General features: G+C 40.5%; 3 protein-coding genes across 9 annotated transcripts; 2 read left to right on the top strand and 1 right to left on the bottom strand.

Annotated features, from left to right (window-relative positions):
- Positions 1-383: 383 nt before the first annotated feature.
- Positions 384-3,254, bottom strand: LOC138209259 (dynactin subunit 6-like). The gene is made up of 7 exons (XM_069167711.1): positions 3,150-3,254; positions 2,888-2,952; positions 2,601-2,706; positions 2,417-2,502; positions 2,239-2,286; positions 1,955-2,097; positions 384-703 (listed from the first exon to the last, which is right to left on the bottom strand). The coding sequence occupies exons 1-7, from the start codon at positions 3,176-3,178 to the stop codon at positions 611-613; spliced, it is 570 nt and encodes a 189-aa protein (XP_069023812.1). The 5' UTR covers positions 3,179-3,254; the 3' UTR covers positions 384-610.
- A 264-nt stretch (positions 3,255-3,518) lies between these two features.
- On the top strand, positions 3,519-15,900 carry hgsnat (heparan-alpha-glucosaminide N-acetyltransferase). Of its 5 annotated transcripts, XR_011179180.1 has the most exons (20): positions 3,519-3,924; positions 4,733-4,848; positions 4,972-5,108; positions 6,867-6,985; positions 7,116-7,185; positions 7,494-7,563; positions 7,724-7,824; positions 8,201-8,277; positions 8,438-8,468; positions 8,830-8,990; positions 9,150-9,265; positions 9,455-9,576; positions 9,999-10,125; positions 10,346-10,432; positions 10,576-10,653; positions 10,835-10,905; positions 12,085-12,197; positions 12,434-12,629; positions 15,748-15,786; positions 15,886-15,900. XR_011179180.1 is itself a non-coding variant. In XM_069168415.1 (19 exons), the coding sequence occupies exons 1-18, from the start codon at positions 3,756-3,758 to the stop codon at positions 12,613-12,615; spliced, it is 1,947 nt and encodes a 648-aa protein (XP_069024516.1). In that variant the 5' UTR covers positions 3,519-3,755; the 3' UTR covers positions 12,616-12,629; positions 13,006-14,262. The 5 variants fall into 5 exon arrangements, 4 of the variants coding, with proteins under 4 accessions (XP_069024516.1, XP_069024515.1, XP_069024517.1 ...); XM_069168415.1 differs by lacking the exons at positions 15,748-15,786; positions 15,886-15,900 and adding an exon at positions 13,006-14,262; XM_069168414.1 differs by lacking the exons at positions 15,748-15,786; positions 15,886-15,900 and having other exon boundaries at positions 3,520-3,924; positions 12,434-14,262.
- On the top strand, positions 12,591-23,782 carry rbpja (recombination signal binding protein for immunoglobulin kappa J region a). Of its 3 annotated transcripts, none has more exons than XM_069168421.1 (11): positions 12,591-12,629; positions 15,748-15,786; positions 15,886-15,981; positions 16,104-16,269; positions 16,703-16,877; positions 17,076-17,213; positions 17,313-17,425; positions 17,597-17,737; positions 18,602-18,757; positions 21,505-21,608; positions 21,727-23,782. In XM_069168421.1, the coding sequence occupies exons 3-11, from the start codon at positions 15,893-15,895 to the stop codon at positions 22,067-22,069; spliced, it is 1,425 nt and encodes a 474-aa protein (XP_069024522.1). In that variant the 5' UTR covers positions 12,591-12,629; positions 15,748-15,786; positions 15,886-15,892; the 3' UTR covers positions 22,070-23,782. The 3 variants fall into 3 exon arrangements, with proteins under 3 accessions (XP_069024522.1, XP_069024519.1, XP_069024521.1); XM_069168418.1 differs by lacking the exon at positions 12,591-12,629 and adding an exon at positions 14,930-14,955; XM_069168420.1 differs by lacking the exon at positions 12,591-12,629 and adding an exon at positions 14,968-15,202.
- The last annotated feature ends 418 nt before the right edge of the window (positions 23,783-24,200 follow it).

The following is a 24,200-nucleotide window of genomic DNA, read 5'->3' as shown; positions in this document are numbered from 1 at the left end:
TCATCCAGCACAAAACATCCTCATTTCAAATGCTTTTACTTTGCAGCACCATGGCATAGTGGTTTCAAATATTTAAATTTTTCAACTTATTTTAATAAAGTACATTGTTACACAACACTGCCTCAATTCTATTAGATCAATTCGTTGCCATTTTAATTGCCAACATGAAGTATTTGTTGTATATAAAATTCAAATCTAGAATCAATGCAAATACTTAAAATAATTCATTTAACATTGTTATATTCTCCTATTTTTATAATGTGAACGTTGACTGAAAACATCCTACTAATTCCTGTGTATTCTTATTATTTACACTATTTAAAGCCTGTTGAAAAAAGTACTCGTAACTGCTATGATTATAAATTAGTACATTCGGGACACCGAATAATTAATTATTTAATTAATCATAGAAAAGAGTACATCAGCTCAGCAAGATAAGGATGAATCTTAATCTGATGTTGGAGTAATATAAAATATCAGTAAGTGAGAAACAATTACTGACAGGCTAGGTACATATTATATAATTATATACATTCATGTTTTTTTATTTTCCAGAAGGAGCCATTTAAACCTAGGTTTGTGAGCCATTTACAATTCAAAAAGTAAAGTTTTAGCTAGCTGTTTGGCCTGCTTTAACAGTTTTCTTCAAATGGTGGTAGTTCGGCAAAATCTTCATAAGAAAGTCCAGCTGAAGAGTCTGTGGCTGTAAGAATAAAACAGACATGTTAATGAGGGAAAATACACAAAAAGAAGTATAATTTAGGGCTTTCAAACCTAAACATTGGGCAGTTGGACACATGAAAATCCTGCACCTACTTAAAACTACTTTATACCTGAAATACCTCTATATTATTTTACTGGGGGGGAAAAAATGCAGTATTGTGACGAATATCAGTCTGTTAAATCATAGTTGCATAATGCAGATCAAGTTGTATTGCTTATTACTATAAGTGTAGTAAAGGGGAACATTCAAAAAAAACACGAGGCCTCATGTTTGAGGTTCCGTTTATGCATTTCACACTAGAGCTTCAACGATTACTTGACTCGGTTAATAGAAAATACTGGAAAGCTATTTTGTAAATCGGATAGTTGTCTTTAGTTTTTTGTTTTTTTTAAATGAAAAAAAAAATTCTGATACCAGCTTCGTAACTCAATATTTTCTGGTTCCTTTTGTCCTACATGATCCTAAATTGAATATCAACTGGCTGTGAACTGTCTGTAAGGACAAAACCAGACATTTTAGGCTGCACATTGGGCTTTGGTACACACTGGTTGACATTTTAAAAAGATCCAACAGCTGGTTGATTAACTAAGAAAATAATCAGCAGATCAATTCATAAAAGAATAATTGTCATTTTGCTTACAGCGTGGCAAAATGGACAATTTATTTTCATACTTTTATAAGTAGGAGCTTTTCAGACATTAAAGCATTGCTGACAAAGGTAAAGAAATATTGCAGTACTGAAGTGACGCTGCCAAAAACAGTGTTAATCCTGTAGCGCTCATCTGTCAAGGCTGTAAGTAATAATTTAAAAATCATTACATACGGTCTAAAATGTATCTGAATTGGTTGATACCAATACCAAAATCTATTGGGTCTAGTTTGGAAACATAAAAGCATAGCTCACACACGGTACCATGTTTATAGCACGTCTCGGCAGATGCATAAAATGCACAGAACTATGTCATGGATATTATGTTTTTATGAAGAAGAAGAAGTGGATCCAGTAGCTCGAAAACCTGTACAACTACTTTGCAGTACCAAAACGTCCTCTTTCCAACTACAGTATCCAGTTACCGTGACAGGGGGACACCTCTCTGACAAGAGTCTCTACGGTAAAAACCTACATTTAATTTGTCCACTTGAAAGCACAAGATATATAATTCATAATGCCCACCGCAAGCCAGGGAACTTGGCTACACTTCACATGCTGCCAATCATTCATGTCCATACCTGCGGTCTCTCCGTCTGAACCCGCCTCATACATCCGGAGCCGTAGATGACCGTGTTCTCGGGTATGACCTCGCAGGTGTTGACCTGGCAGAAAGCTCCGATGATGCAGCCACTGGTGAGGATCACGTTCCTGCCGACGTCAGCTGAGGACAACAACAACAACAACACGGAGGATATTTGATACGGGGTTAGTAACTTCATCTACACAATCTGTCCCTCTCTGTAGATGCACATCTCTCCACGATCAAACACTTGACAGGCAAACGATGACGTGAACACCTCACCTTTAGATTCTATCACGTTGTTGTCGCCAATTTTCAGGGCTTGTGATACTGTTTGTTGTCTGTTAGGGGGAAAAAACAGGGTTTCGGCAGCAAAGATTCATCCAATGGTTACAATTTGAAATCACTTATGAAAAAAAAAAACAAAAAAAAAAAGGGACTGGACGAGTCAAAAGGATACCGCAGCCAACTTCAAATACATTGTTGATACCGATGGTCATTGTCTTTGGTTCCACCTCGGAATCGGGTGTGATATTTTCAGGGTAACTGTGGGGAAGAACAAACAAGTTTGCAGGTAGTAATGATGTCAGGCTGGTTTCTGAGCAGAGACACGTGGAAACAGGTCCAGAGATTCCTCAACTCACCTGTTAATGATCAGAGCTTGCTCCTCAATCAAATTGCCTTCTCCGATCACGATGGGTCCTGCCTCTGCAATGATGCGAGCTTTAGGATGGACGACTGTCCTGGGGCCTGAGACAATAAGGATTTGGTTGGTGTCGTTAAATCACGCACACTTTAAGGAAATCTGCAAAATCCTGTCAGCGGGGCTGATTAGCTTTGAGGTATTTAAAAAAAAAAATAATAATAAAAATAAAAATGCAGGTTCTCTTTAACCCATCAGCGGAAAGTTAACACATGTAGAACATCTTACCGATGGTAACATCTCCTCTGATTTCGCTTTCGACACAAACTACGGCCCCAGCGGCTATTTTGACACTGAAAAAGAAAAAAAAAAAGGACAGTGAGAGAAAAATAAAAATGTTAAAAACTGTTAGCTAACGTTGCTAGCTAGCAACTTCGCTAAACTGTCTTACTACATGATTACTTCACTTTAGCTATTCAGTCATGTTTGTTATGATATTCAAATTGAAGTAAACTATTACAAGTCATCTCCAGACAACTATTTACAGTACCTTTTCTGGGAATTTTGTTTGTCTGCCATTGTGATAGATGGAGTCGGATGGGAGGCGACGTTGATTCACTCGGTCATCGATTCAGAATCCTCGCTATTTATTTATTTTTTTTGTGCGTTTGCGCATGCGCTTATCAAAAAAAAAAAAAAAAAAAAAAAAAAAAATGACAGCTCCTTCCGGTCTGGTCAGCAATAACAGAAATGGGATTCAGCTCATTAAAAGAACTTCTATAATCTTCAAAGAACAAAATGAAACAGTACAAACTACACGGGAATGTCAGATACAACGTGCGTTTTGATATTTTGATATAATCCGGACTAAACGTCTCGTCTTTCTGGACAAACAGGCGACACCTGGTGTCACACACAGTGAAGACACTTGGGACATGTCTTTTTTTTCTTTTTGGTACAGCCCTGTATTAACAGGCTTCACAATGTTTTAACCCTTTCAGAAATGTAACACAAGCTTTAAAGCTCTTTGACCTAACACGTGATAACAAGTGTATCGATCCTTACAGGTACAGTTATCGATAAAAAGAAGCACACGTTTGTCCCTTCTCGCTCCCACTACAATGTCAAAACAAGAAAATCGGAAGCGGCATCGACTATGACTAAAAGGAAACTTAAGACAAACACGAAACAGACATTTTCAGATGTGGAATTGAAACCGACAAGACAGAAAGAAGTGAAACAACCAGAGGACAACAACATGTTCACCCTCGCTGTAATTGCTTTGGTCGTGGCGGTGTGCGTGGTCCCACTGACAGCGGACATGTGTAAGTACAGAAGAACAGCTGTTTTTCCCATGTCCGACAAAATATTAGGTCAACCTCTGTATTTATTTCAATTAGATGACACAGCAATTAGTGTGACTTTATTTACCTTCAGTTCCACCACATTTCGGCGTGTTGTTTCGGTATTTAAACTATTTTAAGGTGCGTGTGTGTGTGTGTTAGCTCGGGGCTAATTGTAGATGAAACTGGAGGACACAGCTGACAGGCCAAGAGTGAGATACGGTTGTTTGAACTTCCCTCCCTGGGGGTATTTCACGGATTAATTTAGCATGTGACCGCCAAAGTCTGCAGCCATAACGTCAGCCCTCTCACATGCTTTCCTCCTCCGCACGGTCAGCTGGCGACCAGTAGCTTGCTCTTAAAACTGGGTAGCAGATACGCTGGTATGAAATACGTTTCTCGTCGCAGATAAATTTGAGGTAAGGTACTGAAAGCTGTTTGCACTGCTGCAGCCTTTTTTTTTTAATTTATTTAATTTTTTTTATAGGCTTTTACAATGCGGTTATCGTCATTTTGTCGTGGAACCAATGCAGCCAGGGACGCTGGGGTTATTTTGCGCATGTGCACCCGCTTCAAATAAATAACGAAGTGTGGCAGCAAACATTGTGTGATGGGTTTCTGATGATTTAAATGATGTAATAAGAGGATGTTCAGGGGACTGTGGCTTGGGTGGGGTCAGCCACCGAGAACAAGGCTGCAGCGTCTTATGCGCGTTGTGTGTCTGTACTGACAGAAAATGGAGTCGTTAATGGATTTTTAACTGATCTGCACTATTCGTTTCTTACTCCAGCTCACATCCATCCTCATAAACACGCAGCTCTGAAGATGGATGAGGCCCTACTGACGGTCAACAATGAGCTGACGGCTGAGGTGCAGGTGTCCTGGATGTCGGAGCGCTGCTACCAGGTACATTTAAAAGCGCAGCCCTGCCAAATATTCTCCTCCAGTTGATCTTGGGGCTTTGTGACTCGTTTCAGACGAGGATGACGGAAATGTTCTGATCTGAACCTGTGTTTCCCTCCGTGTTAGTGCTTGTACCAGCAGCTGGGGGTGGTACCCGCTGAGCTGGGCCCTGGCCAGCCCAGGTCAGCAGACTTTGTTGTAAGCACACAGCATGAAATAACACTGCAGATCAACAGCACTTTTGCCAACGTGGAGCTGTGCAAGTAAGTTTACAAGTATTGTCATGCATAGTTTGCATGCATCAGAATTGAGTCTTTTATGAGGGCATTTTCTGTACAAATATTTGATGATATCACCCTAAAAGTCAATGTGTTGGTATTGTTTACGTTTCATATTTGAGGTGTAAGTGAGTGTGGATTGTCTCTGACAGCTGAACAAATCTGACCGAAATTATACACATTCTTTCAAGAATAAAGATTCCATTTACAAGTCAAGTGAAAAGAAAGTGCTATTTTGTCTCAGCCCAGTTGTGCCCATACATATATTTCAAAGGAAAAATTCACCAGTTTTTATAGGAATGTCCAATCTGTGTTGATGGTAAATGTTGTCAGTCGAAGCAATAATTTCTTCATTACATTTTCTGTTCTTCTGATCTGTTCTGTGAATGTTGTGTTCTTCTGGCACGAGTACCATCATGTCGAATGATGTGACGTATTACGTTGCTGTTGATGGCTGGAAAAACTAACGGCTAACTGAACATATTGATTTTCAGTCCCTGCCTCTGTGTAGTCAGCAGGTCGTGCTCTGGAACAAAAACCTCGTTCTCTCTTACTGTGACTAGATATGTTTCCAGCAGTGAAAATGGTATCCCAAAGTATGAGTGCAGAGGATGTTATGGACAAGGATACAGTTCACAGTGTTTTGTTTGACTCGGATATTCAGCTGTATTTATTCGAGCCAGAGTATACGGCTGACAGAAATTCAGTGGAGAGATGCTGCGGCTGCATTAGCAGTGAAAGAGGATATGGCTGGCAGGGGCCATCCAGAAACGCAGCTGCTCAGAGCAAACTGCGACTGCTGGAGCCTTTGCTCAAGAAACAGAATCATTATGTGCAGTGAATTTCATCGGAGAAGTTTTTACTGGATACTTTCGCCATTTTTCGACCGAGAAAGCCGTTACAATGAATGGAAGTTTACTTTTAACGTGGACATGGTTGTGCTGGAGCCCTTCTTCTGGATACTGACGATAACCTGCAAAAGAGAACCAAAATCAGAAGGTCTGAGAGGGCAAATTACTTTTGAGTATTTTTTTTCACCTCACACTATGTTTTGGCCAACAAAGTAATAGAAAAGTAATAGCCATAGGGTGGTGATGCACAGCAATGTTGGAAAAATGGTTCTCTCAACACATTGTATTGTTTGTATTTATATCAGCTGGGCATCAGACGCTTGTGCGCAATGTATCCTGGAACATGTAGGCACTGCCAGCACGGGTCCATAAGCAGCAAAACGAAACTTTCTCTGTCAATGTAGCCCACTCAGAGGAATGTATTGTTTCAACTGACTGCATTTACTATCAACACTGAATGAACTTCCACATAAAAAGTGGAAAAATTCTCTTCTGAGCTCTAAAAAGTACTTTATGGCATCAGATCCTCATTAACATGATGACAATTAGATGGACTTAACAAAATTAATGAATTTAATATTTGAGGGTCTTCACAATCTGACACAGTTCAAGCTCACAGAGATAAGATATCTTTAAAAAAGAGTGCCAATTGGCTAATTAATCAGCCTATAATAGAGACAATGTAGAATTTAACTTGACAAAATTTACACGTATCTCATACATTGGAATTTTACAGCATATTTTGTCAAGGTTAGTGTTGTTTTGCACAACTATCCTCTTACAAAAACATTATGAATGACAATGTACATCAATCATATTGAAAATCAGTGGAATGGCTTTGTGCAGTTTGTTTCATTGGCTGCTGGCATATCATTTTTTTTTTTATTCTCAGGGTTCCTTTCCACTTTGGGGAGCATGGGAACTACTCTCTGTGGGTGAAAAATCTGAATGACTCCTCAGTGTACAACTGCTCTGTAGTGCCTGATGCAGACCCGGTGAACAGCTACATACGTGAGTGCCACACACATCTGTGAGCTTGTATGGCACTGACATACCGTATAACAAGTGTTTTATTTTCATACGTACCATGCTATACAAATGACATGATACATTTATAGAACATCCCACTCTCTCCACACAGCCATCTTGGTTGCTTTTTTGATCTTCACTGGACTGGCCTTGGTGTTTGCCATTGGAAGAAGAATATTTGCGTAAGCTCATTCTATTGTTTTGTTACTGTCTGTTTCTTCAGTAAATACCAAAGTAGAGATGTGATGATTTTTTTTTTTTTATAGATTAGAAAACATACTCAGTCTTGTGTACTGCTACAAACAAAGCCAAATATACACGATATATGACAGTTATTTTAAATAATTCTGCTAAAATATTTTTGCAGTGTTGTGGCATTAAGCAATGTGAACACACTTTGCTCACTCGGCCACTTGTGTCTCAAGAGTGAACTGTGCACTTGTGAATATTACAGAATTACTCCTAAACTCGTTAATTATGTCTTGTCCAGACTTGATTCAGTAAAGGATCTCGTGCTGCGAATCGGCGGGTCCATGGAGACCGAGAGACTCATCAACTCTGTGAGTGTTTCTGAGTAAGAAATTCTTATAGCATAACTGGAAGTGTTGGAGCGTATTTAGCCTTGACCAAATGTGACCGATGTAATAATAAACTGTGAATGACACAAGTATTATTACAATATTTAAAACAATCAATCTATGCTTTACTTTCACCATCCAGGAACTGGGCTCCCCTCGGGTAGCGGCACCAGTTACTGACAACATCCTACCTCCCCCACCCAGCCCCAACAGGAGGCTTCGATCTCTGGACACATTTAGAGGGTACACACACACACACACACACACACACACACACACACGCACACACACACACACATGCGCCACCCCAGCTCAGCCTGCTCAATGAAAGACAGTAACTTATGTACCACTTGGTCTGATTTGTCATTGTACTGTCTCATGTGATCCTCATTACAGTGTGACTGTTTGGAAGCTGAACTGTCTCTTATTATTCTGGACCCACTGATATTATTAACCAGTGCCTTGACATTGTTGTCTATTTTTATCTAAAGCGCACCCTTTAGCTGTATTTCTGTTCAATTTTCACTTTGATGCATCGTTTGAAACAAATATTTGAATGTAGCTTTGCTTGTTTCATTTGTTTTTCATTAAAAGTTGCATTTTTCTCTCTTCCTGTCAGTATCTCCTTAGTCATCATGGTGTTTGTGAACTACGGAGGGGGAAGATACTGGTTCTTCAGACATGACAGCTGGAATGGTGAGCTCCACCTGATGTCACTTTTTGTTTTTAGAGTTATATCACAACTTACTCACATTATTTACAGATCTTTTTTAAGTTCCCCTGTTATCAGCATTGTTGTTGTTGTTGTTGTGGTTGATGATGTTTCAGCCTGCGTTTCCCATTTGTTACTTTACAGGTCTTACTGTTGCAGATCTAGTCTTTCCTTGGTAAGCTCAATTTAAATATTTTTACAGTTCAGCATGTCTCTGTACAACAGTTGACCACACTCTTGATTTGGACAGGTGTCACAATGCTACTATTTCCACATGCACATTAAATTAAATATGCAGTAACAGTATTTCTATGAAATGGTATTGACAGCCAACATGTTCCGAAAAGGGAATAAAGGTTTCAACTGGATTTTAAAATGATCTTCAAACTAAAACTTCAACCTTTGCTAAAATCCCAATAATAAACTTTATTTGGTCTTTGCAGCTTTAGTTAATACATGTGAAACCACTGCTCAAATTTACAATGAAAATCCTTATCCCCTTTTCTCACACACACCATGTTCCCCTCCTCCACCAGGTTTGTGTTCATAATGGGCACATCCATCGCACTGTCTATCAACTCCCTGCTGCGTGCAGGCTGGACCCGCCGCTCACTGCTCAGGAAGGCTGTGTGGAGAAGCATACAGCTCTTCATGATTGGTGTCTTCATCATTAACCCAAACTACTGCCAGGGAACATGTAAGCATAAACTCCACAATCTTTTGTTGACTAGAATATCCCATGGCACATAGGTAGATGATTAATAGGCTGTGTGTGGTCTTTTTTTCTTTTCTTTATTTGTTTGCTTTGTGTTCCTGCCTTCGTCTGTGCTCACACTCGTGTTCATGTGCTCCACAGTGTCGTGGGACAACTTGCGGATCCCAGGTGTGTTGCAGCGCCTCGCCTGGTCATACTTGGTTGTGGCCTGCCTGGACTTATTGGTGGCAAGAGCTCACCTTGACATTCTTCCAATGGTCAGCCAACAGCTCAGTTTTACCCTCATTCTTTAACTTTCAATACAATTTTTTTTTTTAAATCACCTATTCTATTGTATAGAATCTAACTGTACATTTATTGTGTTCTGATTGTAATTTCTTGTTAAATACTAAATGTATTTTGAAGAAGAAAAGAAGTGTTGATTGGGGAGAGTGTATATATTCCAGGACGCTTGGTGGTCCCCTGGCCTTGATATCTTACTCTACTGGCCAGCCTGGCTATGTGTGCTTCTACTAGAAATCATCTGGCTCTGCCTCACTTTCCTGCTTCCTGTACCAGATTGCCCGACGTGAGTCAAAGATGGCGTGTTTTTATACATTCTTTAAATATGCTTATTTTGGTGTGCATGTAGTAAGAGAAATCCAAGCAACAAAGTTTTGTCCAAATCTGAAAAATATATTTGTCACTGTGTGTTTTTATAATTAGTGAAATGTAATGACAAGTCTGATGCTTCATTGTTGTGTATAAGTAGCAGTGCTACTAGAAGTTCCACAGCTTTTCAACTTATTTACCTTTTATTTTACTTTGATTATTTGTTTCATGTATTCGATGTAATGTATTTTTGCAGTATGATTGTTTAGCAGTTATTCAGCAGAGATGAAACGGTAAAACTAAATTAGTCCTAACAAGTACATAATTGTTACCAAATCCCCATTCTACATGTATATTCTACATTTAATAACACTGACTCAACCCCACTCTTTGGAACAGAGGCTACCTGGGTCCAGGTGGGATTGGGGACATGGGCCTCTATGCTAACTGCACCGGAGGAGCAGCCGGTTTCATCGACCGTTGGCTGCTGGGAGAAAAACACATCTACCAGACTCCCTCATCACGGGTGAGTGACCACCAACACAACCCAAACACAGCAAAAGTGGATAAATTTAGTCCTCTTTAACCTCAAAACGTCTAGTCTGATCTTATTTACATGGCCTCTCCGTGAGAGGCCCATACACACTGTCTTAACCCAACCATGATTATGTTTCCGGTGATGCAAAGAGTGAGTCAGAATTTGTTGATATTTACTCAAATCCATTTTTTTTTTCATTTTAATTCAGGTTATTTATGTAACGCACATGCCATATGATCCAGAAGGTGTTCTTGGCAGCATTAACTCTATCCTCATGGCCTTCCTTGGATTACAAGTTTGTAATGTGTTTTTGTTTGGTTCTGTTTTCCTCTGTTGTCTTTCTTATGTTCATATTTCTGATGTCAACATTAATAACGATTGACACAATAAAGACAATAAATTATTGGTTTTAACTGTTGTATTTGTACCTGTCCTCAGGCAGGAAAGATAATCTTACACAACAGAGATCTCCACACAAGTATTATGTCAAGGTTCCTCATATGGGGACTCTTACTGGTGAGTAAATTGACCTGTTATATATTTTTGCTTCTTCTATGTGTGCACTGTCTGTAAATTAAATTAGTCATTACATTACAAAGTATCTCAGTCACAATGTCTTTGAATTTTCCCAAACACATGTATTTTCAGGGCAGTTTTCCTCTCCTGACTGAATAATAAAATCTCTTGCATCATGCAGGGAGTCATATCAGCAGTCCTGACCAAGTGTTCCACAGATCAGGGCTTCATTCCTGTCAACAAGAACCTGTGGTAAGATTTGCTTTTATGTATGCAGATGGGATAAGGCTTGCTTGAGGTTTGTTTTTGGTATCTGTTGAGTGAAGTTGTTGCATAGAATATACATTCTTTGTTGTTGTTGTTGTTGTTGTTTTGAATATATAGATCAGTAACAATTACTATGCTTGGGTGTTTTTCTCACTTAGTTTTTTAATGTTTGAATATTTAACACACAGAAAACATTGTATCTGGTTTCACGTTAATTTGTTTAAATTCACAAAATGCCACTGTTGTCCAGGTTTTCTACATTTACCATTCACTCCTAGTCAGCCATCTCCCCAAACAAAAATAATGAACAAGATTTCATCATGACATGCAGCCCAACAGTGTAACAAGTTTGAGTTTAAAGCACAGGGTCAAGCTGGTCTCCCCGTTACACCAGTTCATTGCTTAAGCATAAATGACTGTGAATAATGGGCTTTAAATCTTGAGTATGGAGTTGTTGTGACTTGTATGAAAGTAGCTTTGTGAAGTCCATACATATACAGGGATGTCCCTGAGAAATATTTGCAATAGAATGTCTTCAACACAAAGACTCAATATAAAAATGAATGAAGTCTCCAGCTCTGAAGAGTGAGGCCAACAATTAGGTGCATAAAGTGCAATACCACCGGGGGCCACTTGGGGCTCACTCCAAAACAAATTCTGGCTCCAATAGTCTCCCATTCAGAAAGCATCAATTTCTCTTGAAATACTAAGTCAATCAATATTTTTTTCCAAAACCCATTATGGTGCTATAATTAATTAGATATTAAGTCTAAAAGAGAGGTGGGGGGTGTGCCTGGTTTGATTGACATGCCTGGGGTGCCTTTAGATTTATATTTTTTTTCTTTAGTGATCCCACAGTTGGGAAATTCAGTCGTCACAGCAGCATAGAAAGAACAAAAAGGTGCACACAATATGAAAAAGAGCAATGAATAAATACACACACAGACTGTATACACAAAAAATGAAATAAATCAATACAGGTTACCAGTATTGGTGGATGTGCTGAGTGTTCTCTGGTGGTTCTCGGTCAGATGCACCCCTCACTCCTCCCAAGATCAACTGCCTCAGAAAGCCAATTTACAAACCGATGGGTGACTTCACTGTCACACGTCACTTGACATTTGCTTCAATTGGCTGCCGCGTGTCTTTTTATTTTACCTGCAGGTCTCTGTCCTATGTGACAACACTGGCCTGTTTTGCCTTTGTGCTGCTCGTGCTGGTCTACTACACAGTAGACGTGAAGAGGTGGTGGTCTGGGGCTCCTTTCTACTACCCTGGTGAGCAATATTATCAGACAGAAGGAGCTGGATTAGTCGACCATTTTAAGAGTGAATTTTTGACATTCTGGACCAATACAACTGTTGATTGCCCAGATTTGTTTTTAATTGAGTGTGATGTGAGCGCAGAAGTCCGGGTTTGTGGACTCTGAACTTTACCAATTTTAATATATTTTTGAATTTCTGTCTAATCATTGTAAAGTTTGCTATACTTACACTTGTGTGGTTGATTTTAGGTATGAACTCCATCCTTGTGTACGTGGGCCACGAAGTGTTTGAAGACTATTTTCCCTTCTGTTGGCGCATGGCCAACAGCCAATCCCATACTGAGCACCTCATCCAGAACCTTGTGGCCACTTCCTGTTGGGTCTTCATCTCTTACTTGCTTTACAGAAAGAAGATTTTCTGGAAGATTTAGAAGGGGAGCTCCTGGTATGACAAAAGCAGGGGCATTGTTTACATCATAATTGCTGGAGATATATCTGAAAACATTTTAGAGCAGGGAAACAGGAAACTGATATGTTTAGTCAAAACTGTAATGATTCTCTGTCTCAGAACTTGTAAGGGTTTCTTTTTTAAAATAGCACCTTTTTTTTATTTTTATTTTGTTTTTGCCACCACTCACTGTCTAAACATTATCATAAACATTTTCAACACTTATTCCAAAGCTATTCAGTTATGAAGCAGCTGAACCCTGCCAAAACACCTCACTGACTCAGGAAGAATAGCACATTTAATAACTATGAAGACTGACATTGTTAGTGTCATGTGCCCCTTGTTTTCACCTTGTTTTTATTCCTCATCTTAGATGACCGACTACTGCAGCAGCGTGTTGCGGTGGTGATTTAACAAGCCCTTGTGGACTTCCCCTTGGGAGAATCCCTGTTGCCATCTCACGTTCTGTTGTGTCAGTCTGAAAGTTTAAGTCGGGTTTCTGTGACTCTTGAGCAAGAGGACAAAGTAAATGATGTATACTCAAACGAAAAGGTTATAAAGAATGCAGTGTTACACAGTACATAGGGCTTTTAAAGCACAAAAGTTTGTTAAACTGCTCTGTGGAACTTCTGGTTTCCCCCTTATGCCAATGACATTGCATATTTACAACAACCATATTGTCAGATGCTTGCCATATGCTTTGTTCTATGTACTGTAAAACAGTGGTGAAATATTTTGAGTGTCACAACTCCCCTGAAATGAATCATTTTATTATCAGAATTTAATCCACTTGGCCTGATAACATTAGGAAAGTGTAGAAGAGCTGCGGTATTCAATTATTTTATCCCTATTCAAGTTAGCATGTGTTTTAAACCGAAAATCACGTGGCAGGTGCAAGTCTCTGGTGCGAAAGCTCTGCCCATTGAGCATGCATTGCAATAATGTGTAACCAGTCACCAGATTTAAAAACTGTATACTGTGAAATACAGATATATTTTCACTGGTGGTGATAAGTTTAATCAGCCTTTGTGTGAGCTAATTTGGAAAGAGCTGGAATGCAATGGACATTCACACACAAGTCTCGCACAATTGTTTGAAATGTGTCACAAATTCACAGAATGCAATTTTACTGTTTAGGTTAGGTTAGGTTAGGTAGTTACTTTATTAATCCCCGAGGGGAATTTTTTTTCACTACATCAGCATACAGGAAGCAATAAGATAATAATAGAATAATAGAAAGCAATAAAATAGCAGTAGGAGGGTTTATTGAACATAAGCAGTATTTTCATTGAGATTTTAAAGTACAGTATGAATTTGATGGTGTCATCTCTCCCCATTCAAATCTGCTGCCATTACCACTACATTATTGTATGAATGTGCCCCCTTTTATATTTTGAAAAGTGATGTCTTCAGTCTGTAGAATATCCAAACGCCGAGAGATTTTGAAATAACTGCTCCTTTGATTTGATGGAATGTAATGGACATTCACACACAAGCCTCGCACAATTTGATTACATTGATTTGATTGTGATTTGATTACATTGATTTTGTCGAACTTTTGTACATTTAACTTTTTTATATATTCACCATTTGAAAACAAGTTTATTTAATAAAACTTGTCTGAAAAATATTTTTGCTGTTGTTTGAGGGTGATTTGCTCTAATATGGTCACATCTTTCTGATCACACTTAAAGCCTTGTGAAAACAAGGAAACTGTAATTATTATTATTTTCTTTGAGAATAATGATAATTACCAATCTTTTTAAGGCCATGTGAAGGATTTATAGAACAAATTTCCAGAGCTGCAGTTCATGTCATTTATCTTATAGCAGTGTTTCCAGCTCCTTTGTGCAGAAAGGTGTAGTCTGCCGCTTTATTGCTCAATAAGGCGTGGGAATCGAGTTACAGTGAGTGCCCCGTGGAAGAAAAAAAAAAAAAGCAAGTTGTGAGAGTGCTTCATCATCTCGCGATTTCACCGGTCCGTCCTTATTAATGTCTATTGTGAGAGTTTTTCCGTTCTCGCGCGACTTGGTAACTTTCCCACGCCTGTTGTTTTGGCGTCTGCCCTCTGCCCGTCGCCCCTCCCTCCCTCCCTCCCTCCTCCACTTCTCTCTCACCCCTTTGCCCCGTCACACCTCCCCCTCCCTCCTCTTTTCTCTCCCTTCTTTTGCTTCCAGTCTGGTTCTTCTGTTGTGTCGTTGGCTTTGCTGAGGGGGGGGGGGGGGGCCCGGGGAGGGATCTCGCGATTGTTGGACTTTTCTTTTCGGGGGAGGGAGGGAAGGGGGGGGGGAGTTATTCGGAAGATGGCGCCCGTAGTCAGGGGGTAAGTGCTGAAATTTAAAGCGTAATGTTAAAAATGGTTTAAGTTTTCTTGGTGGTAAAGCGCTGCCAGTCTGTCCGTGTGTTCGGGTGATGTTCTGGGTGTTTAGTCCCCGCCGCCTCGGTCTCAGTAAGATCCCCCGACACGAAGTGCTACCTTGTGGCTCGATGCGGGGTCAGTTGTGCAAAACTATTCTTCGTAGTATCGCTTGGTTTCTCTGCCGTCTGTTTTAGATGTCGCACGAAATTAAGTAAGTTTCAAACTATTTCCGAAACTTTTTGTCAGTCAACAGTTTTCCATTTTGGCTTATCCGCTTGTTTTACGTCCGTTTAGTTTCTGTTTTAACAGTAACAATGTAATAAACTCATAAACTACTTTAAATGCAACAATATGACGTATTAGTTCCCTTCTTCAACATACACGTATTGGTTTAATTTATTTCCCCTTTTTTTTTTTTTTTTTTATCAGAAAGTTACTCAAAAAGATCAAATATGTTTTTAATTGCTCTGTTAAAACTTTTACCTCGTGTAAATATAGTATACTGTACAGTAGCTCCGTTCAAAGTTGAAAATAACCTAGGAAAGTGGCATACTCTTTTCTTTGTGAGGATTTTCGGTCTTCTGCGCTTATCTGGCTTCTTAACAGTGTAATAGAAGCACACCTGTCACTGACACTGGCATTTACAAATGTCACTCACAATATGCATTTTCTCACTTTCAAGCCAGGCTTGTTTTCATTTCTATTCCACTATAATCACGTGTAAACACCTTGCACCCCGATGTTTTTGTTTTGCAGGAAGTTTGGTGAGCAACCTCAGCCCCAGCGTTTGACAAGGTAAAGAGAGACAAACGGAGCAAGCTTCATTTAAAGTGGATGCGTGGTACATTTAGGAGAGTGCTGCGAACGCGTTAACATGTTTCCCCTTTGTTTCAGAGAGGCTATGAGGAATTACTTAAAAGACAAAGATGATCAGACAGTGCTCATACTACATGCCAAAGTTGCACAAAAGTCATATGGCAATGAAAAAAGGTTTGTTTTGGACTTTTTAAAAGCTGTATCTTCTGTTTAAAATAGATGCAATTGAACTCTTATGTGTGTTTTTTTTTGTTTTTTTTTTGTTTGTTTTTTAAACTTCTCCTTATGCCTAATAGGTTTTTCTGTCCGCCTCCGTGTGTGTATCTTATGGGCACTGGCTGGCAGAAGAAGCTGGAGAAAATGGAGAAGGAGGGCTGCACAGAGCAGGAGGCCCAGCCATGTGCTTTCATTGGGATTGGCAACAGTGAGCAGGAGATGCAGCAACTCAATCTAGAGGGGAAGGTGGGTGGTAATTTCTAATTACAAAGTGTGCTGAGAGTTAAACATATTGCAATGTGATGGTATGGGTAACTCTCACTGTGGATTAATAAAGTCTTATCTGTTCACGATACGCTTCCAATTATTTACTCATCATATTGAGCTTTTATTTTTTTGCTGCGCTCCGCCACTGACAAACCATGCAAAAGTAACCACAGCAGTGAAATACAGAGCTGCTTTGCTTGCAGTTTGACCCATATCCTCTGTTTGCAGCTGCAACAACATCTTGTTATCTGTATTCGGTCTGTAACTATTATTCTTGCATATCCTTCTGTTTTATTTTTGCACAGGTACCCCAATTAAAAAGATGAAAATAGGGAAGTGAAAGGGAGACGGACAAAAACACAAAGCCTCACGTAAACTCCCCTAATCGTAATGGGTTTTTTTTCTGTCTTAGCACTTCTGCACGGCAAAGACACTGTATATCAGTGACTCGGATAAAAGGAAGCACTTCATGCTGTCCGTGAAGATGTTATATGGAAACAGCTCCAACATAGGAGTCTTCCTCAGCAAGCGGATCAAAGTCATCTCCAAGCCCTCCAAGAAGAAACAGTCCTTGAAAAATGCTGATTGTGAGTACCAGGATGTTGCGCACACACACACACACACACACACACACACACACACACACACACACACACACACACACACACACACACACACACACACACACACGAAGTAAACTCAGCTGCATGGTTTCACCACACCCTGATGTTTAACTTTGATTTGAAAAGAGTTTTGGTTTTACTTTCCTCTTTTTCTTTCCCCAGTGTGTATAGCATCAGGGACCAAAGTGGCCTTGTTTAACCGTCTGCGGTCCCAGACAGTTAGTACCAGGTATCTTCATGTGGAGGGGGGAAACTTTCATGCCAGCTCCCAACAGTGGGGCGCTTTCTACATCCACCTCTGTGAGTCACACTATGTTTTCTTATCCGTTTCATTTTTCCTTTTTTTTTTTTCTTAAAAGGTAGACACTTGAAATATTTGTGTTCTGTCGCTTTGTGTAGTGGACGACGAGGAGTCCGAAGGGGAGGAGTTTGCTGTAAGAGATGGCTACATTCACTATGGCCAGACGGTGAAATTGGTCTGCTCTGTTACTGGCATGGCCCTGCCCAGACTGGTATGTGTGGGTTCTTGTGTCAGCCATTTTTTTTGTTTGTTTTGTGAGAAAGTACTTTGTCAAATGAACATGTAGAGATGTAGCAACGTTTCGCCATGTGTTTAATTTGCACTCATTTTCAGTTTTTGTTTCCGTGTATTTATGGCGGGTGTGTTTGTCCTTTTTTCACAGGTCATTCGCAAAGTGGACAAGCAAACAGCCTTAATGGATGCAGATGACCCGGTGTCCCAGCTTCACAAGTGTGCCTTCTACCTGAAAGATACAGACAGGATGTATCTCTGTCTGTCACAGGAGAGGATTATTCAGTACCAGGTGGGAGCCCACACACACGCACACACACACACACACACACACACACACACACACACATATACACAGGTTTGAGTAGTTGATTTGGAGTGATTTTAATTCTGCTTTTTGAACCGTTTTTTGTTGTTGTTGTTTTTTTAATCTTTGTTCCAGTCTCTAAAAGAAACATTCAATAATTCTTAACTATGGCTTTTTTCTGTAGAAGTGTTTTTGTTCCGACTTGTCCTCGTGTTATCTGCTCTGTATTTGCATCTCAGAGATATTTTAAAGGTTATCTCTATGCCATTTACCGCGGAAACATGATGAGACTCGTCCAGACGATGTTATGTTGCTATGGATTTATGTTGTGGCCAACTGTTAACTGTTTTTAACTGTTGTTTCAACTTTCTGTGATATTTTGTCTGTTGATTTTTTTTTTTTTTCATTAAGGGTGGTTCTAAATAGAATAACCATGAAAGTGTCCATACGTTCTATGATTTTTGCTTACCTTTTATTTTGCATTTGAAAAAAGGAAGTAAGAATTTGTAATATAGATTTTAGTAAAGACATACATGTGGCTTAATGTATTCACTTGAAACACTGTTGCTGTGTCAGTCCCAGCAGAATATGAAGCCATCTGGTGAGAGTACTCTTACTGCAGTAGTGTGTTGTGAAATTAGTCCCCACACCAGAAAACTAAAAAAAATGTGTTTTAATGAGCATTCCTGGGAAAAAGAAAAGAGTCCAGTCATTGGCATGTTTCTAACAGACGCTGTGGAAACTTTCCCAAATGTGTGGGTTTTTTTTCCGCTTAGTTAGACATAAAAGTGGGAAGTGAAAATAATCTGTAAATAGTTTTTTATGTCTTTTTTTATTTTTTATTTTCAGGCCTCCGCTTGCTCCAAAGAGACTAACAAGGAGATCATTAACGATGGTGCTTCCTGGACTATTATTAGCACTGACAAGGCAGAGTACACCTTTTATGAGGGCATGGGCCCCGTCCCCACACCAGTCACACCAGTCCCTGTGGTGGAAAGTCTGCAGGTACACAAACAATACAGTCCTTGTACTGTCTTTTCTGTTGAAAATGTGCTTAGAATTCTATTTACCAACTACTTTAAAGGCATTTTCACACCTGAATGTCCAGGCCAAGGCTCACGTTTTTGTTATATTCTGAACATCTGATCTGGTTTGTTTTGGTTTCACATTGCAACTTTGCAAGTGCACTTAATAACTTTGCATGACATGCCTATGTTACTGTACTTGATTGGCTTGGAGACGGTGTGTGCCTGATGTGTTGTCAATTCAGCCGGTAAACCTTTCAGTTTGAATGCAGAAAAATGAATGAACAGCTTAATTTTGTTATCATTATATTATTATTATTATTATTATTATTATGATGATGCTATTATTCTAAATAAGTTATAAGTTTCTGCATTTTAATTTGTTTTTCAGTGTGTTTTTCCGTAGACGTAAAGGATCTTTAAAGATGCTGTAAAGCAGAAATTAAAATGAGTTTTAAGTTCATCACACCGCAGAAGTATGGGTTGTTAACTACCCATCCAAAGTTGAATGAAAAAAAAAAAACACTGACAAGTTTGATAAATTAGGGTCTGAAATCGTGAGAAAATCAGCAGTTTTCTCTGCTCTGAGACTGGTGGGGGGGGGGGGGCGTGACGCCTGAAGCTGTGGCTGCAGTTCTTTTCCCCACTAAGCGGTCCGTCTGACATCCATCCTCTCGGGTGAGGATGGATGTCATTGCATCACATGTCTATTCATTGCATCACACGTCTATTCATTACATCACACGTCTATTCATTGCATCACATGTCTATTCATTGCATCACACGTCTATTCATTACATCACACGTCTATTCATTGCATCACATGTCTATTCATTGCATCACACGTCTATTCATTACATCACACGTCTATTCATTACATCACATGTCTATTCATTGCATCACACGTCTATTCATTACATCACACGTCTATTCATTGCATCACACGTCTATTCATTGCATCACATGTCTATTCATTGCATCACACGTCTATTCATTACATCACACGTCTATTCATTGCATCACACGTCTATTCATTGCATCACACGTCTATTCATTACATCACACGTCTATTCATTACATCACACGTCTATTCATTGCATCACACGTCTATTCATTACATCACACGTCTATTCATTGCATCACACGTCTATTCATTACATCACATGTCTATTCATTACATCACATGTCTATTCATTGCATCACACGTCTATTCATTGCATCACACGTCTATTCATTACATCACACGTCTATTCATTGCATCACACGTCTATTCATTGCATCACACGTCTATTCATTACATCACACGTCTATTCATTGCATCACACGTCTATTCATTACATCACACGTCTATTCATTGCATCACACGTCTATTCATTACATCACATGTCTATTCATTACATCACATGTCTATTCATTGCATCACACGTCTATTCATTACATCACATGTCTATTCATTACATCACATGTCTATTCATTACATCACAACACTTCAAACTTTGAACCTGCTCAGGTCGAGCTGAAAGTCTTTCTCTTCCACTGATGTCCCTCCATGTCCAACTCCTCCTCCTCCTCCTCCACCTGCTCTCTGCAGCCTCCTGCACATGTAGTCGGGCTCGTTTATCCGGACCGGTACCGGTACATGTAACCGAGGGTCGGTGATTGTGACGTTACACCGGAGCGCAAAAACAACAACGCTCATTAATCGGGAGGACAAGATATCCTCTGGTCCATGTTTACCATCACCCCGACATGTAAAATACAGAGTTACATGCGTTATAGTTCCTTATCGTAGCTCTATTGAGACGCATGCAAAAATCTGTGGTTATCGGAGCATTTTCCTCTGAACTCCGCTCGGCTGTGAGCTCAATAGAAGCTAATTAGCACACCAGCTACCATTTCACCAAAATAAATCAAATCACGTCGGTGATTTGCATCGCGGACTAAATATAACAGAGTTACTGTGGAAAAGTTATCTCGTATAATTATAACAAGGACACAGAACTTGCGCTGAGTGGTGAACTGCTGGCGGCGGACGGTGCCGGTGCGACCGGAGAGAGTGGAGGGCGACGCTCGGTTCGGCTCGGCGCTGCAGGAGGAGCGGTGCGTCCGTGAACTCCCGCCCGCCTCCGGTGGAAGTTGGTGAAACAATCCGCCCCGAAATGGTCCCTGCAGAGGCGGCTGTTGGCGTTAATCCTAAAGTCTCCCACCAGCGAGGCTCTTCACGAAGTCAATCCACCTCTTTTTTTCCCTTTCTTCATCAGTAGGACATTTAAATAGCGCTGCAGCGCTGCTTTGGAGGTTCTTGCGGGTGGAGGGGGGCGTCCTGTAGCAGCCAGCTGACGTACGATAACAATCTTGACTACGGCAGGAGTCGCAACTGAATTCGAGTGGGACGACCTCTCGTGCAAATGAGCCGCAGGCTTTTATAGCGTTTCACCGTGTGAGAGGAGGAGCCACGCAGGAGGTTACGTAAACCGTGTGCGCGGTAGCCCTGTGACGTAGATCGGCTAGCTTTTAGCCCCGCCTAAGAAAACCTGCGCTGGAGACGGATGAGAAACTGTTCAAACGGTCTAACGCCACATTTCAGTGCGACAAAGTTTTCAAACTTCGCACAAGCTTTCAGCGACTCATTTTCACACATATATAATGGTCTGAGAAGCAAATCTTGGGAACTTGCTTTACAGCAACTTTAAATCCATCTGCCTCCTTTGTGTGTCTTGTGTCAAGTTAAATGGTGGGGGAGATGTGGCCATGTTGGAGCTGACGGGACAGAACTTCACCCCCAACCTCAGAGTGTGGTTCGGAGACGTGGAGGCGGACACCATGTACAGGTACGAGTGTGTGTGTGTGTGTGTGTGTGTGTGTGTGTGTGTGTGTGTTAAGTGTGGGCAGTTTCGGTGTAACGACACAAATGTACCAAGTTTCGTCTCACCCACTTGCTCTTGTCAGATGTGGGGAGAGCGTGCTGTGCGTGGTGCCGGATATCTCGGCCTTCAGGGAGGGGTGGCGCTGGGTGAGGCAGCCGGTTCAGGTCCCCGTCACGCTGGTCCGCAACGATGGGATCATCTACTCCACCACCCTAACCTTCACCTACACCCCGGAACCGGGTCCCCGACCCCACTGCAGTGCTGCTGGGGCCATTCTGCGGTCACATAGCACCTCCTCATCATCACCAGCATCTTCATCTTCCCCGTCGTCTTCGTTGGGCGGGCTCGGGGATGGCCATGGCGCTTACAGCAGCAGCGACTCTGGCATTTCGTCTGGGGCGTCAACCATGTCGGTGCTGTCATAGTACTACCTGTATAGCGCGTGTGCTGGGAATGACTGAGCGGGAAAATGTGGGCATGTACTCCAAAGAGGCTCGTGGACCTGTGAAGAACTGCAAAGCAGCTCAGAAGCTCTTTATCAGAGAGCACCTGTGAAATCACGAGGAATACCGGTGATAACTGAAGCCTTCCTTTAGCACCCTTTTGTGGATAATTGTGGACACATCATAAGGACCTTGATATCCAAGATCTTCCAGCTGAAAGAAGGTGACTGTGCCGTCTAACTCTCACAACAGCGTGATTTTGTAAAATAACCATTTTGTTTTTATACACCTGTGTTCGGAAGCTACTTTCACTGTACTTTCTTACTACCAAGGTCATATTTGTACTGAGAAACCTGTCGATTTAACTGTTAAGAGGAAGGGAAAAATTTGTAAAGGTAACATAGTTTTTATGGACCAAGGAATATTATTATATTATTTTATTCATATTATATTTTATAAGCTTTTGCTGAGGTACATTTTGACATGTTTGTTTTGTTTGATACTGCATAGTAAGTTCACTATTGTTACCAAATAGAGTTCGTCATGTTGGCTCCTACTTCTGTTGTGTCTCAATGGAGTGGTGAAGGTGGAAAGGTGGAACTGTTTTTTTTTAATTTTTATTTTTTTTATGATCATCTGACTACAGCTTCTCTACTTGCCTCCTCACCTCTTTACTTGAGTATCGTCATTACTGAACTCTTAACAACAGTGAAAAAGAATTAGCTACTATAGATTTTCAATGCCACTGACCAGTTTCTATTTCTCTTTATATCAAAGATGACATTATTGATTAATGTAGGATTTGATCATGTATAATCCATATCAGTGTGGTCTGTTCTCTAATCATTATGCTCTTTTTGTACTCTTTGCCTAAACTCAAATCGAAACATCATCAGTCCCTCTTGTTCCTGTTAGTCCTGTACACAGCAGCGCTTCTTTTACAACACTGAAGCCTTTAAACAACAAGACTTGGCTCTTTGATCTCTTGCGTCTTTTCAGTGGAAGCCAAGGAACAAAGAAGCCATTCAAAACCGTACAGTAATATTCAAGATTTGGTCTTTAATATGGCCGTGGAGTTCATGCTCACGTGTGTCTTTGCCGTGTAGCTCCATAGCTACCCCGGCAGCTCTTTGACGCCTCATCAGAATCAGAATCGGCTGTATCGGCCAGGTATGTTTCCACATACAAGGAATTTGACTCCGGTTGTAGCTTCTCTCTCAGGGTGTAAAAAAAAAAAACACAAAAAAAACAGACGGACATAAATAGACGTATTAAACTTAAATAGACATATATACAGCTAAGAAACAAATATATACATATATACACCTAAACAATGGTGCAATTGCAACTAGTGCGAATGGTGCTGATGCGGTTGGGTGTGGTGCAAAACGTCCAGTGATGTTGAAGATGTTACGTTGTTGGCGGAGTGACGGCCCGTGTATAAAAACTGTTCTTGTTTGTGGTGGTCTTGGTGCACAGTGCTCTGTAGCGCCTACCAGAGGGGAGGAGCTGGAACAGAGGGTGTCCAGGGTGGGATGGAGCCGAGACGCAGGCGACACGGTCAGCTGGCTTGAGTGGAGCTGAAACGGGCCAGTTTACACTGCTGCAACCTTTCACTGCAATGTTCTAAAACTGTTTCACTTTGTCACAAATCTTCGGTCTGAACTGGGCTAAATTAAATTTGTATAACTCTAATCCAGTCTGCCTTGAGTCCCCATCTATAACATAATGCAATATGTTTCATCAGTGACTTAAACAGCTGTGTATATCAGAAAACTGGCAAGATGTATGCTAACTTAAAAGTTGATACTGCATCTAAGTGGATTGTTTTATGCAAGTCATCTTTTTTCAAAAATTTTAGATCGACACATACAGCTATAAAAAAAAAAAAGTCAATATTTTCTAAAGGGAATATCTTGTTTTTTGAAAAAAGGACTTGGGCCTTCTGTGCCGGTTAATAGGTTAAAAGCAATCAGTTGGGTCCAAATACAAGTATAATTCACCACTATGAGTTTCATGTTCAGTTGTCCAATGTTTAGTCCGTGGCTTACTTTATGCAAGTCAGGATAACCCCTGGGGATGAAATGTTGCTCACCTGAGATTTAGTGCCATC

Source organism: Embiotoca jacksoni, unplaced genomic scaffold (assembly GCF_022577435.1).
Source record: "Embiotoca jacksoni isolate LCO1_2020_lvr unplaced genomic scaffold, fEmbJac1.0.p SCAF_4, whole genome shotgun sequence".
NCBI classification, from domain to species: domain Eukaryota; kingdom Metazoa; phylum Chordata; class Actinopteri; family Embiotocidae; genus Embiotoca; species Embiotoca jacksoni.
The sequence above is the reverse complement of the archived record's forward strand: the minus strand, read 5'-3'. Positions and strand labels throughout refer to the sequence as shown.

Bases quoted from the DNA above. Each gene is read 5' to 3' on its own strand.
- hgsnat (XM_069168415.1), top strand. From the start codon at position 3,756: ATGACTAAAAGGAAACTTAAGACAAACACGAAACAGACATTTTCAGAT. The intron at 9,577-9,998 runs GTGAGTCAAAGA...TCTTTGGAACAG, and splicing joins CCTGTACCAGATTGCCCGAC to AGGCTACCTGGGTCCAGGTG. The intron at 10,654-10,834 runs GTGAGTAAATTG...TGCATCATGCAG, and splicing joins TCATATGGGGACTCTTACTG to GGAGTCATATCAGCAGTCCT.
- LOC138209259 (XM_069167711.1), bottom strand. From the start codon at position 3,178: ATGGCAGACAAACAAAATTCCCAGAAAAG. The intron at 2,707-2,887 runs GTAAGATGTTCT...TTATTGTCTCAG, and splicing joins CAGAGGAGATGTTACCATCG to GCCCCAGGACAGTCGTCCAT. The intron at 2,098-2,238 runs GTGAGGTGTTCA...TGTTGTCCTCAG, and splicing joins CAACGTGATAGAATCTAAAG to CTGACGTCGGCAGGAACGTG.
- rbpja (XM_069168418.1), top strand. From the start codon at position 14,936: ATGGCGCCCGTAGTCAGGGG. The intron at 15,787-15,885 runs GTAAAGAGAGAC...CCTTTGTTTCAG, and splicing joins CAGCCCCAGCGTTTGACAAG to AGAGGCTATGAGGAATTACT. The intron at 17,738-18,601 runs GTGGGAGCCCAC...TTTTATTTTCAG, and splicing joins AGAGGATTATTCAGTACCAG to GCCTCCGCTTGCTCCAAAGA.